This window comes from Glycine soja, chromosome 3, assembly GCF_004193775.1.
Source record: "Glycine soja cultivar W05 chromosome 3, ASM419377v2, whole genome shotgun sequence".
Classification (NCBI taxonomy): Eukaryota; Viridiplantae; Streptophyta; class Magnoliopsida; order Fabales; family Fabaceae; genus Glycine; species Glycine soja.
In genome coordinates, this window is record NC_041004.1 from 42574272 (window position 1) to 42589009 (window position 14738).

The 14738-nt window shown below is 31.6% G+C and overlaps 3 protein-coding genes and 1 non-coding gene across 5 annotated transcripts; 2 read left to right on the plus strand and 2 right to left on the minus strand.

The window, feature by feature from the left end:
• The first annotated feature begins 664 nt into the window (after positions 1 to 664).
• Positions 665 to 4307, plus strand: LOC114407232 (mRNA-decapping enzyme-like protein). Its single transcript, XM_028370263.1, has 8 exons — positions 665 to 1029; positions 1107 to 1147; positions 1250 to 1299; positions 1696 to 1837; positions 2079 to 2135; positions 2350 to 2467; positions 2597 to 3052; positions 3635 to 4307. Exons 1-8 carry the CDS (start codon positions 871 to 873, stop codon positions 3689 to 3691), a joined length of 1080 nt encoding a protein of 359 aa, XP_028226064.1. The 5' UTR covers positions 665 to 870; the 3' UTR covers positions 3692 to 4307.
• Positions 4308 to 5708: 1401 nt separating this feature from the next.
• LOC114407233 (small RNA-binding protein 11, chloroplastic-like) lies at positions 5709 to 7495 on the plus strand. Of its 2 annotated transcripts, XM_028370264.1 has the most exons (5): positions 5709 to 5880; positions 6055 to 6072; positions 6665 to 6733; positions 6834 to 6940; positions 7024 to 7495. In XM_028370264.1, the coding sequence occupies exons 1-5, from the start codon at positions 5712 to 5714 to the stop codon at positions 7135 to 7137; spliced, it is 477 nt and encodes a 158-aa protein (XP_028226065.1). In that variant the 5' UTR covers positions 5709 to 5711; the 3' UTR covers positions 7138 to 7495. The 2 variants fall into 2 exon arrangements, with proteins under 2 accessions (XP_028226065.1, XP_028226066.1); XM_028370265.1 differs by lacking the exon at positions 6055 to 6072 and having other exon boundaries at positions 5715 to 5880.
• A 468-nt stretch (positions 7496 to 7963) lies between these two features.
• On the minus strand, positions 7964 to 8035 carry TRNAK-UUU. The gene has a single exon. It is a non-coding gene; the product is annotated as a tRNA-Lys (tRNA).
• Positions 8036 to 11164: 3129 nt separating this feature from the next.
• LOC114405297 (probable F-box protein At2g36090) lies at positions 11165 to 12172 on the minus strand. The gene has a single exon (XM_028367893.1). The coding sequence runs from the start codon at positions 12170 to 12172 to the stop codon at positions 11165 to 11167; it is 1008 nt and encodes a 335-aa protein (XP_028223694.1).
• Positions 12173 to 14738: the final 2566 nt, after the last annotated feature.

Sequence of the window (14738 nt, forward strand, 5' to 3'; positions counted from 1 at the left end):
TTCCAAATATATATGACTAAAATATATTTTTATTCTTCCAAGTTCCAAGTGTATTTTATTTTAGATTTTAATATGTTATTCTTTTTATGATATCATTGTTAGAAGTTAGTCTTATTATTCCTACGTGAAATTTTATTCGGAGGATTAAGTATGGATGTTAATCTAATAAATGCACAATAAACTTAAAAATAAATAAAGAACTATAACTGAAATAGAATATCACTATCTTTATAATTTATGATTGTACTAGAACAAAAAAATTCCACCCAAAATAGGGGCATTATTGAGAATTAAAAATGAAGTTAATTTGGCTAGTTTTTTTCACAAAATCAATGCATTATCCATTAATCACCATAAGGGTTTTAAGTAAAAATACAATTAAATCAGAAAAAGAAATTATCTAGCTCAAATTGAATAACATTGATATTTTTTTGGTACATGGATCATAACATTGGCCAACTTGATGGGAGCCCACCCCTATTAATAATTCACTTACATATTTATAAAAAATAATTTAGTTGCCAAAATTTCTTGCAAATCCAACCATAGATTATTTGTACTTATAATTGAGAAAAAAAAATATGTGCAATAATAATAATCTTATATTGCCATCTACTTATAAATTATCGAGTTTAATAAATTGTATAGTAACTATCTAAAAAATTGTATGTTTAGATGAGATACTTTAAAGAGTTGAGTAGTATTTGATTTGGGTCGGAGTAGATTCAACTCGGAAGTTTGAGTATAGATAGGTTCTTTGCTTGGAGTGAGTGCGAGCCAATTCTTCTTGGTTTCTTTCGTTAGCCTTGGAACAAACAAACATACCAGTCAAAAATCAAAATCTCAGAGTTGTTTGAACGAGAAATTGAAATGTCTCAGACCAAGAAATTGACGCCGAATCTGGATCAGCAGAGCACGAAGGTGCTGAATCTCACCGTGCTCCAGCGAATCGATCCGTACATCGACGAGATTCTCTTCACTGCCGCGCATGTCTCCTTCTACGACTTCAACATCGAAAGCAACCAGTGGGTTCGTTCTTTTCTTTCTCTTCGCTTCTTCTCACACTTTCTTCTCTCATCTCTCATCTTCTGCTTTCTTCATTGTAGAGTCGCAAGGATGTTGAAGGATCTCTCTTCGTTGTCAAGAGGTGAGGTCATCAACAACTCTCTCTCTCTCTCTTTATTCTTTGTATGCATTGATGCATTCATATGCACTTGGATCGTTCATCGATTTTACTGTTCTTGTTCAGGAATTCACAACCACGGTTTCAGTTTATCGTAATGAATCGCCGGAATACAGGTTCAGATTTGTACCTTTTTTTATTAAATTATTATTATTATTATTATTATAAAATAGTCTGACTGATGAAAGGAAAAAAGGTTTAGGGGCTAATTATTACTAATTATTGTTGTAAGTAACGTGCATTTTTTGGCAATGCTGAATTTATTCAGAGTTTAATTTCTGTGTAAAATTTTCTACACTTCCAAATTTCAATTAATCAGAAACAAGTCATGGTTGGTGTGACTTTGAAGGTAATAGAAGTCAATAAACTTATACATGTAGCAATTTGTGATCGGATTACACCTTAAGTGTATAGACTATTTAGTATTTACTCATTTATTATTGCCACATTTCTGAATCTGTGCTATCGATTCTCTACTTTAACTGCTATCTTTCTGATCTTTGTCCTGACAGATAATCTAGTTGAGAATCTATTGGATTTTGAGTATGAACTTAAAAAGCCATACCTGTTATATCGAAATGCAGCTCAAGAAGTTAACGGTATATGGTTTTACAATCCAGATGAATGTGAAGAAGTTGCAAATCTCTTTAACAGGTATGGTAGTTTATGAATTTTCTCCACTCAAGTTATTTATATTGTGTTTTTCTTTGCCTGTTTATGCTCAAACTTTTAGTTACAACTTACAAGATGCTATTTTATTACCAATCTGGTCTAAACTGTGAGGACCTTTTTTTTTTTTTTTTCTGGTTAGTAATATACTCCGTGAAATTGAGATGTGGGATGCTTATCTTGCTAGTCGTATAAACCTTTATAATTTTCCAAATTCAATTTACAGGATACTTAATGCTTACCCAAAGACACCTCCAACTACAATACCGCCTGTTAACATAAGGTAAGGATTTTTGTAAATTTTATAAAAGATGAAGTTGTTTCTATTTCTATCTCTTTGAATCATATCAATCACATTGCTATCGCAGTAGAGTGTCACAGTCTTTGTCAATTCAAACTATATTTATTTATTTATTACTCCCACTCAATGATCTTTCCCTAGTTAGATTTATAAGTAAAAAAAGATGCATATCTTATGCCTGATGTATATATTATAGTGAGTCTGAGGAACTTCAGCCAGTGTCAATTATACCGGAAAGCCCTCTAGAGTCATCTTCAGTTGCTGCTTCTGCAATTGATGCTGTTGAAGATCCTGCATTTACAAACTTCTTCAGTGTACGTAATGTTGTTGCATGTCAATTTTATATGCCTTTTGGTCAATACTTCTGCAATGTCTATATTGACTTGCACTTTTTATTATATGATGTCTGTGGATTTAGAATTTTTTTAATTCAATTGTTGCAGACATTGAAGGTTACTGGAAATTATGCTTCCAATATGGAAAATTTTAGACAGCATTCTGCAACTGTCACTTCTGCTCCTGGTGGTTTGTTATCTACTGCACCTACTGTGCAAATACCATCTGCCTCTCATTCAACTTCATCGATATCAGGCTTCCCCCTTGACTCTCTTGAAACAGCCAAGAGTGGCAATCAAGTCATTAATCTTGTTAAGCCTTCTACTTTTTTTGCATCAACGTCTTCATCTTCACTGTTAGTTCCACCTATTTATTCATCTGTGCCACCTAGTGCAGTTGTTCATCATTCCCTGAATGTGCCACGCCAATACGGCACTCCAGTACTTCAACCCTTCCCTCCCCCTAATCCTCCTCTTTCTCTTACCCCTATTTCAAGCTCCACTCCAAATAGACCTGTAATCAGCAGGGATAATGTCCGTGATGCACTTTTATCATTGGTTCAGGTATTTCATGATTTTGCCATGTTTGTTGACCATTATTAATTTAATTGTATTTTTAAGTGGTCATTCAATTACTTCTTTTAGTTTGGGGTTGGGTGGGTCAAAATAAAGGGGAAATAAGGGATACTATTGTCCTGATTCTCATTTGGTGTTGTTTAACATAGGATTATAGGAGTTCGTCCCCACTGAAGAAAGTCCAGTTTGAGCCATAGCTATTATATAGTTAATGAACATTTAGCTATTAGACTGGAAGTACACCTAATTATCTATCCAAGTTATTGAGATTTTGAAAAAGATTGTGAATAATTGGAAAAGGGAGAAACTTTAACATGAGGTTTTTATAAACCTGACATGGGAAAACACCTCTATTGTTATTCTTGCTAGTATGCAACTTTAGAATTTTCATGTTTTAATTACTTTTTTGTGTTTATGATTTCAATATAAATTGAATCTCTACTCTACAAGAAAATTGAAGTAACAAAATATTATTTGTTTTATCCTTTTTGTCTAATGCTTGCTCTATTTGAACGCCTCTCTTGTTAACTTGTTAAATTGTTGTATTCTAATGGAATTTTCCTGTGTCAGGAGGATCATTTCATTGACATGATGTTCCAGGCATTACTGAAGGTGAGTCATTCATGAGTAATCAAACTCTGAAGGTTGGATGGAAACTGCATATAAAGTTAGTTCTGTATATTGTAGTTACACACCATCACATCTAACAAGAGGTGTAACCTAGTAGTCCGTCTTTAGCTTTAGCCACAACTTTGCACGATACATCTGAAATGGCCTATTGCACAATATACTAACAAATCATATGGTGCATTAATACACTATAATCTTCACCACTGAATTTATGTGTGTCTACGTGAACAAGTTACAAGAGAAAACAATGGTAAAAATATAGAATGATCTTAATCGCTAAGTTGATATAACGATTGCTCCACGTTTACACACAAAAACTAATGGTGAAGGTGCTGTGTATTCTTACACTGTAACTCTGTAGTGTATTGTAGAAATAGTCGTCTGTATCTGCACAATGATAAAAGTGTTTCGATGTCAGTGTCGCCTTATTACCCTTTGTTGTCTTGTCTGTACTTTGTGGTTTTAAATACTGTCATGGTTCTGTCGATTGAGTCTTTGCATTAAGTTGGACAAGTCCTCTCTATCGACCAATGAAGATGCATGTATAATCCCATGCTTAGTATGCATTTTGATATAAATAAATAAAAATTTACCTTTCAATTTAGTCCTTAAATTTGCCTATTGTGAAGTTTTGAAGTGCGAGAAAGTCTATTTCTCTGGAAGTGCCCAAAGCCGCATAGTTTTAATCTCCATTCGTTATGAACTCGATCAGGAACCTTTGTTTATATGTGAGCAAGGGCATAGGATTCAGCTTCAAAAGCAAATTAATAAAAAAATATATTATACTGCTTTTTATTTGGAGTATTGCATTCAAGTGAAAATAAAATAATAATAAAAGGATAAATATCTAAATTCGTCCTGAAAGTATAACTAAATGAGTTTCTGAAACATGAAAAATTATATTTTTGTCGTTAAAAAATTTGACAGATTAATCTTGTTGATGTGGGAACTTAGTAGTCCTCAATTGTGACACCAACAAAGATGTTAGATTTCACGGACAAAAGTAACGACAAGGTTAATATATCGATATTTTTGTACCTGCAGGGGAAAAAAATAATTTTTCATTTTTTTCAGAAACTCATGTCAATGAATTATACTTTTAGAGACGAATTTGGATATTTATCATTTTATTTTATTTTCACTTGAATGTAATACTACAAATAAAAAGCTAATTAACGAACAAAAATAATACTTTATTTTGATGTAATAATCTGTTTCTATGGAAAAGAAGGTAGGAGGGAGAAAAGTAGGCATTTTGAATAATTTTATATTCTTTTTATGATGGCTTAAAATACAATCAAAGAAAATGTAACAGAAGTCAAGTAAGTAGCAGTGAGGCTGAGACCAAAACCAAATAAATACTAAAATGATAATATTTTGTATGAGTATAGTTTATTATAAACTACATATCATGGAACGTCTGTCAATTATATTTTTTTTATTTGTAAAATTTAATTAAATAATTATAAATGATATTTTGTATTTTATTTGTATGAATATTAAATTAATCCAATCTAAATCATTTTTTAATAGGTTATATTTGAATTTAATTAAAAAAAAAATCTGTTCAACCACAATGTACTTCACAGTCCATACAGAATAGAGGATTTTACTTGTTTTTTTTCTTTAAAAAAACACAAGATTTTGCTCGAGGAAAAAGGTAATATAAGATGTTTGAAAGAACATATATATACTTATTTAACTTTATAAAATGAAAGCAGTTTATGATATTTTTACAACCTCGTTTTAGTCTATCAACAAATTTCATGCCAAAGTCGTTAAAATGAGCTTTTTTAAAAAGCTTATTTTAATAAATCCTAAAACTAAATTTATATATAGTTCTATCATTATTATAAAATATTATAAATAAGTCCCTATATAATATTATTTTATTAAATAAATACTTAATTAAGTTATTCATTTATCCAAATATGAGTAATGCAAGGTAGAGCTAGGCTATGGCAGAAAAGCCCACTTATGGTTTGGGCTTTGGGTGTACATTGAGCCGGTTTACTCTATGAATGAATATGGCGATGCAATACACACGCTCACTTGTTTTCCTTCGTCTCTGCAATTGAATTCCATGGCGGCCGTAAGAAAAATAATTGAGGTCAATAGAAATAAAATCTTGTCGCCATCTCTTCTCTCTTTTCGCCGGGGAATTGCTTACAAGCTTTTTGTTGGAGGTATGTACTCTCTCTTTCTCTTTCTTTTCCACACACTGAAGAAACCACTTTATGTTTTGTTCCTCCACAAAGTGTAATTAATTTGTCCTGTTCAATTTGCTTTTCTTCTTGTTGTCGAAATCATATAACTTAGTTGCTTACTGTGTATATTCGCTTCCTGCTGTGAATGAAAAGCTAGCTTCTTGACACTAGGTGAGCAATAGATAAACTTAATTAAGACTCATACAAAAAGAGAATAATTAGTTAAAATAATTAAAAATTAACTTATGCATAAGCTTATTTTTAAAAGCTCTCGTCTACCTTCTTTGAATTTTTATTTTTATTTGTCTGCCAAAGACCTTCTTTGAAAGTTGATTTTAACTTATGCCTAAGCTAATTGTATCTCACAGCAGAAACTCATTTTACCCTTCTTTTTTTTTGCTTCTGTTATAATTGTTTATTGAAAAGTTATCCAAATAGAAAATTTCGTTATTTACGGTCATCGGAAAACAAAATTCGAACCTGAAAATTGAAAAATGGAAGAAGTTTTTTTTTTTTTTTTTCTTGTTTCCTGAACTGAGCATGACCTATGGTCGAGTGCTGTGTCTTGCATAATCTTTTATGCCTATAAATGGGAAATCACTTTTGTCCAATCATTATTTAAGTTATTAACTTATGAAAAGTATGCCCGTTGCTGCTGTTTCAAATTCTTATTAATTTGAAAGCATGAATCCGTATTAAGTAATTATTAGCCTTTGGAAAGGGGTTATTTATCCATGGAGCTGTGTTCATCATTGTTTTTCAGGATTGTCCTTCTACACCACAGAGAATGCATTATCAGAGGCATTCTCCAATTACGGGCAAGTTATTGAAGGTATCTTAAAAATGATAAAAAATGCACCAACATTAATCCATTTTCTCTGTCATCTCACTATATCAATATGGTTTTTGTTGCTGAATTCCTTGTTTTGCAGCCAAAATTGTAACAGATAGGGTGTCAGACAGATCTAAGGGATTTGGGTTTGTCACCTTTGCTTCTCAAGACGAGGCTGAGAATGCCATAGAAGATATGAAAGGAAAGGTAATCATCAAATCAAACTTGGGACTCTCCTGTTTTCTTTGTTGGGTTAGAAGTGAGGACTAATAACAGAAACTTTTTTGCAGACATTAAATGGACGTGTTATCTTTGTTGATTATGCAAAGCCCAATATCAACACTCGTGGTGAAATTCCAATTGCCAGAGGACCTCCTGAGCCAACATCAACACCAGATACTTGATTTTCCCTCAGACTATATGATATATATAATGCTTAATATGTACTTGAGCAAGAGATATGTAGAACTGAGTTTTTTTTAGGATTATAGATGCATTATGCACCCAACAGTTAGAAGCATTGCTCAGCACAAGTGTCAACTGAAGGGTTGATGATCTGGCATGTGGAGAATTTTTTGGTTGTTTTTAGCTGAAGGATATAAACGGGGTGTTACGCAAGGCCGAATTATGACTGAACTAAAGGCTGGTTGTTCTTGCCACATCTTTGTGGCAAAAAATCTGATTCAACTATTTTTCATAAATTGCCGGTGTAAAAAAAAAGTATTATACCAATTAAATCCTGAAATTATTATTACTGCTATACAGATTACTTTTGCCTAAAAAGAAAAAATGTAACGTGTAGCTTGTATATTCCACTTATAAGAAACAACTTGATTACTACAATGATTTAATCACAATTTTTTTATATTACAGCTTCAATCACAATTCTTAGTGACTGAAAAACTGTAATGTAAAGTTCTTTTTTTTTTTTTTTGAAGGAAGAGATAGAAAATGCGAAATATGAGACCCCCCACCTCAATACTATATTAATAAATAATAACTAATGGTTGATTACTACAAGGGTATTAATCACAATTCATAGTGACTGAAAAACTGTAATGTAAACTTAAAACTATTTCTTTGAAGAAGGAAGAGACTGAAAATAAGAAATGACAGAAATGCACATATTCATATGATATTTTTATTTAAATTTTAAATATATTCTATGAATAAAAATATATTTTGAGATGTTATAATTTAGTTTTTTAATTAATTTTAAAATATGACTAACGCCGTCTGTGGGGATCGAACCCACGACCACGTGGTTAAAAGCCACGCGCTCTACCACTGAGCTAAGACGGCTTAATTAATAAGCTAAAGCAAATTATTATATATATTCAATACATTTCTTTCGACCTAATTTTCTATATCAAAACTATCGTAAAATTACCTCACTATCATCGAAAACGCCAAAGTATTTAATTTGGCCATATAATAAAATACTTATTTTTCTTTTTTTTACTGAGGCCATATAATAAATATTAAAAAAGTAAGATAACTTTTGTTGTTTAATTTTTTATTTTTTAAAACTTTAAAATTATTACCATTTGTTATTTTTTAAATCTTTATTGTTTATATAACTAAAGTAATTATATTTTTTTCTATGCTATTTTTTTTCAAATGTTACATGTTTATTTTTCATTTTTAAAATTTTTTTCCATTCACTTAAATCCCAATTGTCTACTATTATATATGAAAATAGTGTACACTGATGGTTTAACTTTTTATTTTATTATCCCTTAAAGAATGACACATGCATGTCATACTTAACTCATTTTTTGAAATTTTAATATTTAATTATTTTGACTAATCATTTATATTTTTTAAAAATATATATATACACTTTTAATTTTTTTTTTGGTAAATTGATATTACTTATATAAGCACAAGACAATTGTTAATTTGTTGTTTTAATAATAAATAAAGTGCTTGGATCTATTAAAGATAATTTTATATATTAGAATTTGATTAACACAAATACATGGATAAGATGATTAAGATCTATTGACATAAGTATGTCTTTTTTAAAATACAAGTTTTATCGGTTTGGCATTAACTATTAGTATTTTTTTTAAAATGACAAATTTTATCTATTATCATGTGAATGGTGTCTAGTGGTAGGAAGTAGTCACTATTAAGGTTATGTGGATTTATAGATGTCTAACTTTTAGTTATTTTGTGTGTATCTTGATGTGAAATTTTTATCTAAGGTGAATGGAATTCAAACACACATTTAATTAAAATGAATATATTATTATTCTTCATTCAATTTCTATTTTGTTTTAAGATTGCCTTTTCAATATTTTTATGCAAAGGTGCATGTTGTAGCCTTGTTTGTAGGAGCATATCTCAAGCATAACTAAAATAACCCTACTTAATTCCCTATTAATACCACCCTTTATTATCAGCACTCCAAACCATGAAATTTCAATCTATTTTAAAGAAATGTGAAAAGCTATTAGAAAACCAACAACTTGCAACATGCTCAGTTGGAGCTCGCCCCCATTCCCTTAAGCAAAGTGCTTTGTGCCGCTTTTTATGAATTGCTACCGTCGCCAATGCAAACGAGACTGCCCACGAATGAAGGTGCCACAAGTAGTGACCGATCTAAGATCCTGTTGCGACCAATTATTTTAAAAAATTAAATTTTAAAATATATACTTAAATAGAAAATAAAAAATAAAACAGAAATAGAAACAACGAGTTCAAATGTATAAAATTAAGGAGGACAAAATATAAAATATAAAATATTTACATGCAGTTTTCTGAAAGTCAGAGTCTGCGACTGCAATTGCACTCTTTTTAGTTTTGTAGCAGTGACGACCATGATTTGGAACATGGTGGGTTCGATTTGGGATATGATTAATAATTTAATGTCTCTGCTACAAACTTCCTTTTTATTTCTACATTTAATACCACGCTAGCAGGTTTCTTTCAAAATTCGGCTTAGTAGTTGGTTGTTTACTCGATCTAAAATGTTAGTTGGATCGGTTATCTCATATCTGACTAGTATAGCAGTCCATAGCTTAGTTCATCTGAGTTTTTTTTTAACACTATTTGCAACAATAAATTGTCCATGTCAATTTAAAAAAACATAATTTTTATCCTTTAGTCATTATACTTTTTAATTTTAATAAATTTCAAATTTAACCAGTTTATTTTATTAACTTTTAGTTTTAAGTTCCCAACTTTTCAATTTTTAACTAATTAAATTAGCTCAACTATTTTTTCAACTGGTCATATCAATCACTATGTGATTTTTTTTTAAAGAGATAATCCAATTCAAGTTTGTTAAGATGAAAAGTAAAGCCTTGGACACTATATTATATTAATTTAACTAACGTGTCCAGGCCTCCAAGGAACATGCTAGCCATCTGTGTATAGAAGATACTAGGACATTCTGAATGCTATCACTGTTGTAGGTATTTTGAGTACTTGTATGTTGCATGTACGAAAAATTAAGAGGTCAAAACTCAAAAGTGTTTCTTATGTTTGAAGTTTAGATTAGAGTTGCGTAAAAGTATTTTTATTTCCATTATAACATTTTTTCATCTTGTGCATTGGTTTTTTTTTTCATAGGCAAATGTTACTTTTTTGAATGCATGACCCTTTTATCATTTTAATTTTGATGTTCCCAATCATTATACCAATTGACGACTCCTTCGTTATATTTTATGATTGTACATTAAAATTTGCAAAAGTATTTTCTCAATTTTAATTCAAACATAACTTGAATGACGATAATTTTCTGTTTTTAGTATATATAATACCCAAGTCTTTAGTTAAATGATATATTTCGTGATTTTTGTCAAATATGATCCTTATATATCTACATATTTGTATAAAAAATGATTAAAACATTTTTTTAATATTAAAAAAATAAAAAAATAACAACGTGGGTTTCATGCACCACGGGTAAAGCCACCGTGGTGTACATTAGACGCTACCAAGTTTCAAATTCATTAATTACCATCAAATGACAAATAAGTATCGCGTTGGCTATGGGACATCTAGGCTCTGTTTGTTTGAGCCCAAAACTCAAGAATGGAGTGCACTAACAGCCTCTTTGATTTACATGATTCTTATCCTTTCCAACGTTGAAATACTCGTCCTAGCTTCTAATTCATTTTGTTTTTTATATCAGAAACAAACCCACTTAAAAAATGTCATGGTGCACTAAATTCACGACAACCATGTTCATGTTTCGTGATGGAAGATTAGTCAAAAAACAATAATAGTATTTTTATATTGTCACCGTATAAAACAAAAAAATCAGTGATGATGCCAAAATACTTGCAGCTACGGGAAGAACTCATTCACTATTCATTACTGTTTTAAAAAAATAAACATTAAACAATTAATAACTAAACTAGTATGCGACCTTACAGCATTGACAGAGAGACAGACACTTAGTTTGTACAAATTGTATATTCAGAAGAGAAAGAGTGTTGAAAAAGCCGCAAAGGACAAAACCGCGAGAGCCAAGCAGAGCATATCCAACCTCCTCTCATCTCTTTGTTTCTTTTCTTTTCTCTCCATCTTTCTGTTCATGAATTCCAAGTATCTACTCCTTCCTTCTTCCTTTCCGTCCTTCAGTAATGTTCCCCTTTTACCCTCCAACGCCCGCTTCAAAATCCCCAAACTCTCCCTACCATTCAGGAACATTCCATCCATGTCCTCCATCTGTAGACACGCTTCCCTCACCTGCATCTCATTCCCGAATGTCACAGTCACGCTGCACAGCGCCACCTCCGCCGGCGTCCCCCTCTCACCGCCGTCCACCACCGTCGCGAACCGCACCTTCACCTCCCCGCTCAGCCAGTGCCGCTCCATCGACACCGCCGTTCCACTTGACACATTCACCGCACGCTTTCCCTTCGGATTCACCACTATCCAACTCAACCTCAAATCCTCACCGAGAATCTCACATGCTCCATCGCTCAGTGGATACTCCATCGCCGTCGCCACCGCCTCCTTCTGATCAAGAACATCGATTCTAAACGGCGAGCACCGGAACCAGCCGGACTCCGTCTCCGTCTCCACCACTCTCGACAGCACCACCCGCCGCCGGTGGAAGATGTCCACCGCGGAAATCAGCTCCGGCGCGCGATCGATGTTCGAACCTTCGCGCGCGGCGAAGGAAGGAAACGAGTCGGAGAAAAAGGAGCGAGACGCGCATGGGAACGTGGATATGACGTGGCGGACGCGTGGCGAGTTCGTGGAGGGCCACGTGGAGTGGCAAATGTTCTCCCAGAGAGGCTCGTGGTCTGAGAGCGCGTGGAGTTGAGAGCACGTGCTGGCGACGGAGGCGAGTGCGCGGCCGTCCAGGCACGTGAGGATGTGGGTTTGGATTATGTCGGGGTGCACGGCGAAGATTGTGGTGGCTCCGCCGCCGCTAGCTTCGTCGGTGACGGTGGCCGTTTTATCAGTGCAAGACATAGTGTGGTGCTTAGTTTGAAGTTAGTTAAGAGATTTTGGTTGCTACTTGTTATATATAGAGAAGGACAAGCAGCAATAAGAAGCAATCGCGAATGACATGGACCATTGAGGAGTCAAAATCAGATATCAAATGCCCCTTCCATTTTTAGCTAATTACAAGACTACCCTTCTACCACCGTTGCATCAACACGGTGACACTGACTTTACTTATGGCCGATTCGGTATTTTTTTATTTGCTCTGCTGAGCTCACACGCTTGTTAAAATTATCTATCTATTTTTTTTCATATAAAAAACATGGACCATGTTGTGATATAATAATGTAAAGTGGATAGTGGTTCCAATTAGAGTACCAAATTCCTTCGGATTTTAATTTTTGTATTTTTTATTTACAATGATTAGAGATTTGATGAGTATTCTGATTTTTAAAAAAATGCTCATTTTCCTATTTGAACTGACTATCGATCAAGTATTTGAGGTGACTTATGGATTATGCATATCCTAAAAATAGAGAGACGACGTAGTTTCATGGAAATGCGACAAAAAGCTTTAAAAACTAAAAGATGGTTATGAATAGGTTACGCTACGCATTTCCATCCCCATATAATGTCATGTCACATGCTATTACCTGCCTGAGCGTCAACCTTAAAAATTAAAATGTTTACCCAAAACATAAATAGAGTTCGTGCCTAAAACCTGTTACATTAAATAGCATTTACTCTATATTTGATATTTTTTTTTTTTACTTTTAAATGAAGGAGAAAAATTGAAAGTAAAATTGATTTATTATTTATTATTTTTTAATTAATAAAATAAAAATATTTTCCTTTATTTCATAACAGTGCATGATATAAAGGAACATAATTTTTTTATATTACTAAATACCACTTCATTATACTTTGTTATATCCATAATTAAATATTCCAACTTATACTAAAATTTAATGACACTTGTTTAACAAACCATGAATTAAGAAACTCAATCTAATTGACAAATAGTATTGATGTAGGCATGTAGCTCTATAATTATATTGCATAGAAAACGAATCCACCGGCATACCTTAACAGCCTCGATCAGATGTGAATTTAACTAAACGCTTATATTTTTTTATTTATAAATATTTAAAAAATCAACATCAAATATAATGATATACTAATAAATAATATAATATCTTGTATTAATTAAATTAAAAATTATATTTTACATATACTCATAATTCGTGTAATGTACGTAAAAGATATTCATTAGTACCATAATAGAAAAATTATTGTATTTTAGGCCGTCGCACCTTTTTTTATATATATTATTTTTCGCACGAGGCACACGATTTTTATAATGCTATACACGCAGACAATAAAATAAGATAAAAATAATAATGTGAATAGAAACGTCCATCTGACCTGCTGCTCAAATTCGTTAAGCTAATTAAACTTCAAAACATTCTTTCTTGATAAGTTTATTACGAAGTTTTTCATATAAATAAATAGTTTATGAATTGATAATGCAAAAAGCATTCAAATTAATATTTAATTATAAAATAACATATATGTGTATATATATATATATATATTAAATTTATTAATTTTATAATAAATAATATTATAAACAATAGTGCATATTATTAAACTCTAAATAGTAAAGAAATGCTCGTCTCATTCGTTCATTTTTTTTCTTCTTTCCTTTTCGGACCCCTTTCAATCAATAGAACTAGATATGCGTGATTAGTTTCCTTTCAACTTCTAAGATGTGAAGAAAAGCAGAGAATAAATTACGACCAGACGATCATTTCAAGAACATGAATCACGTGGCTTCATTTCAGTGAGAAGAAAATAAACAACGAATGATCACTCAGATCTTAAAGTATGTGAGAAAAGCCATGCTAATATATTATTCACTTACTGAGAAATTTAATACTGTACTAATACTTGAGATATAATAAATCATTCAAATTTTAAAGTAAAATTTCTTTTAATATGTATTTTACCTATTCATAAATCTCCAACAAATATTAATCATCAACAGAAAAAAAAACCTTACGTACGATAAAGATTTAAAGAACCTAAACATTTTCCCTGCATGCCAACACATGTGTTCATAAACATTCATAATCTAGATTTGAATTTTTAAAAATTTAATTTATAAATCCAAATTTAGTATAATTTTTTTGTAACTGTGTAATTATTAGGTGAGCAAAATTTAGTATAGAGATTCATTAATCTTCAAAATCTGTAAAATTTAGGAGAAAATATTCATTGATCTTAAAAGTATGTAAAATTTAGGAGAAAAGGTATATCGTTTTCAGTCAAATTGCATGTCTCTTCATAACACATAAAATCAAATTGCATGCCTATTTTTTTTTTTATGTTGTGTTTAGAGATAGAATATTAAAATAATGGAAGGGGAATTGAAGATATTGAAATTAAAGGATTAGCTTAAATTTGAAAGATTTTTTTTTTGTGTGTAAATAGGTAAGATCAGCAAGAAGAACTGGTCTATTAACTCTTAGTATAATTTCACTTAAAACTCTATAACTATTTGTTAGAGTCCTAACTGTATTTTTTTTTTCTT

Excerpts from the sequence above, each read along its gene's own strand:
- LOC114407232 (XM_028370263.1), top strand. The coding sequence starts at position 871 with ATGTCTCAGACCAAGAAATTGACGCCGAATCTGGATCAGCAGAGCACG. Across the intron at positions 2,136-2,349 it reads ATACCGCCTGTTAACATAAG|TGAGTCTGAGGAACTTCAGC; the intron begins GTAAGGATTTTT and ends TATATATTATAG. Across the intron at positions 2,468-2,596 it reads CATTTACAAACTTCTTCAGT|ACATTGAAGGTTACTGGAAA; the intron begins GTACGTAATGTT and ends CAATTGTTGCAG.
- LOC114407233 (XM_028370264.1), top strand. The coding sequence starts at position 5,712 with ATGAATGAATATGGCGATGCAATACACACGCTCACTTGTTTTCCTTCG. Across the intron at positions 6,734-6,833 it reads TTACGGGCAAGTTATTGAAG|CCAAAATTGTAACAGATAGG; the intron begins GTATCTTAAAAA and ends CTTGTTTTGCAG. Across the intron at positions 6,941-7,023 it reads TAGAAGATATGAAAGGAAAG|ACATTAAATGGACGTGTTAT; the intron begins GTAATCATCAAA and ends ACTTTTTTGCAG.
- LOC114405297 (XM_028367893.1), bottom strand. The coding sequence starts at position 12,172 with ATGTCTTGCACTGATAAAACGGCCACCGTCACCGACGAAGCTAGCGGC.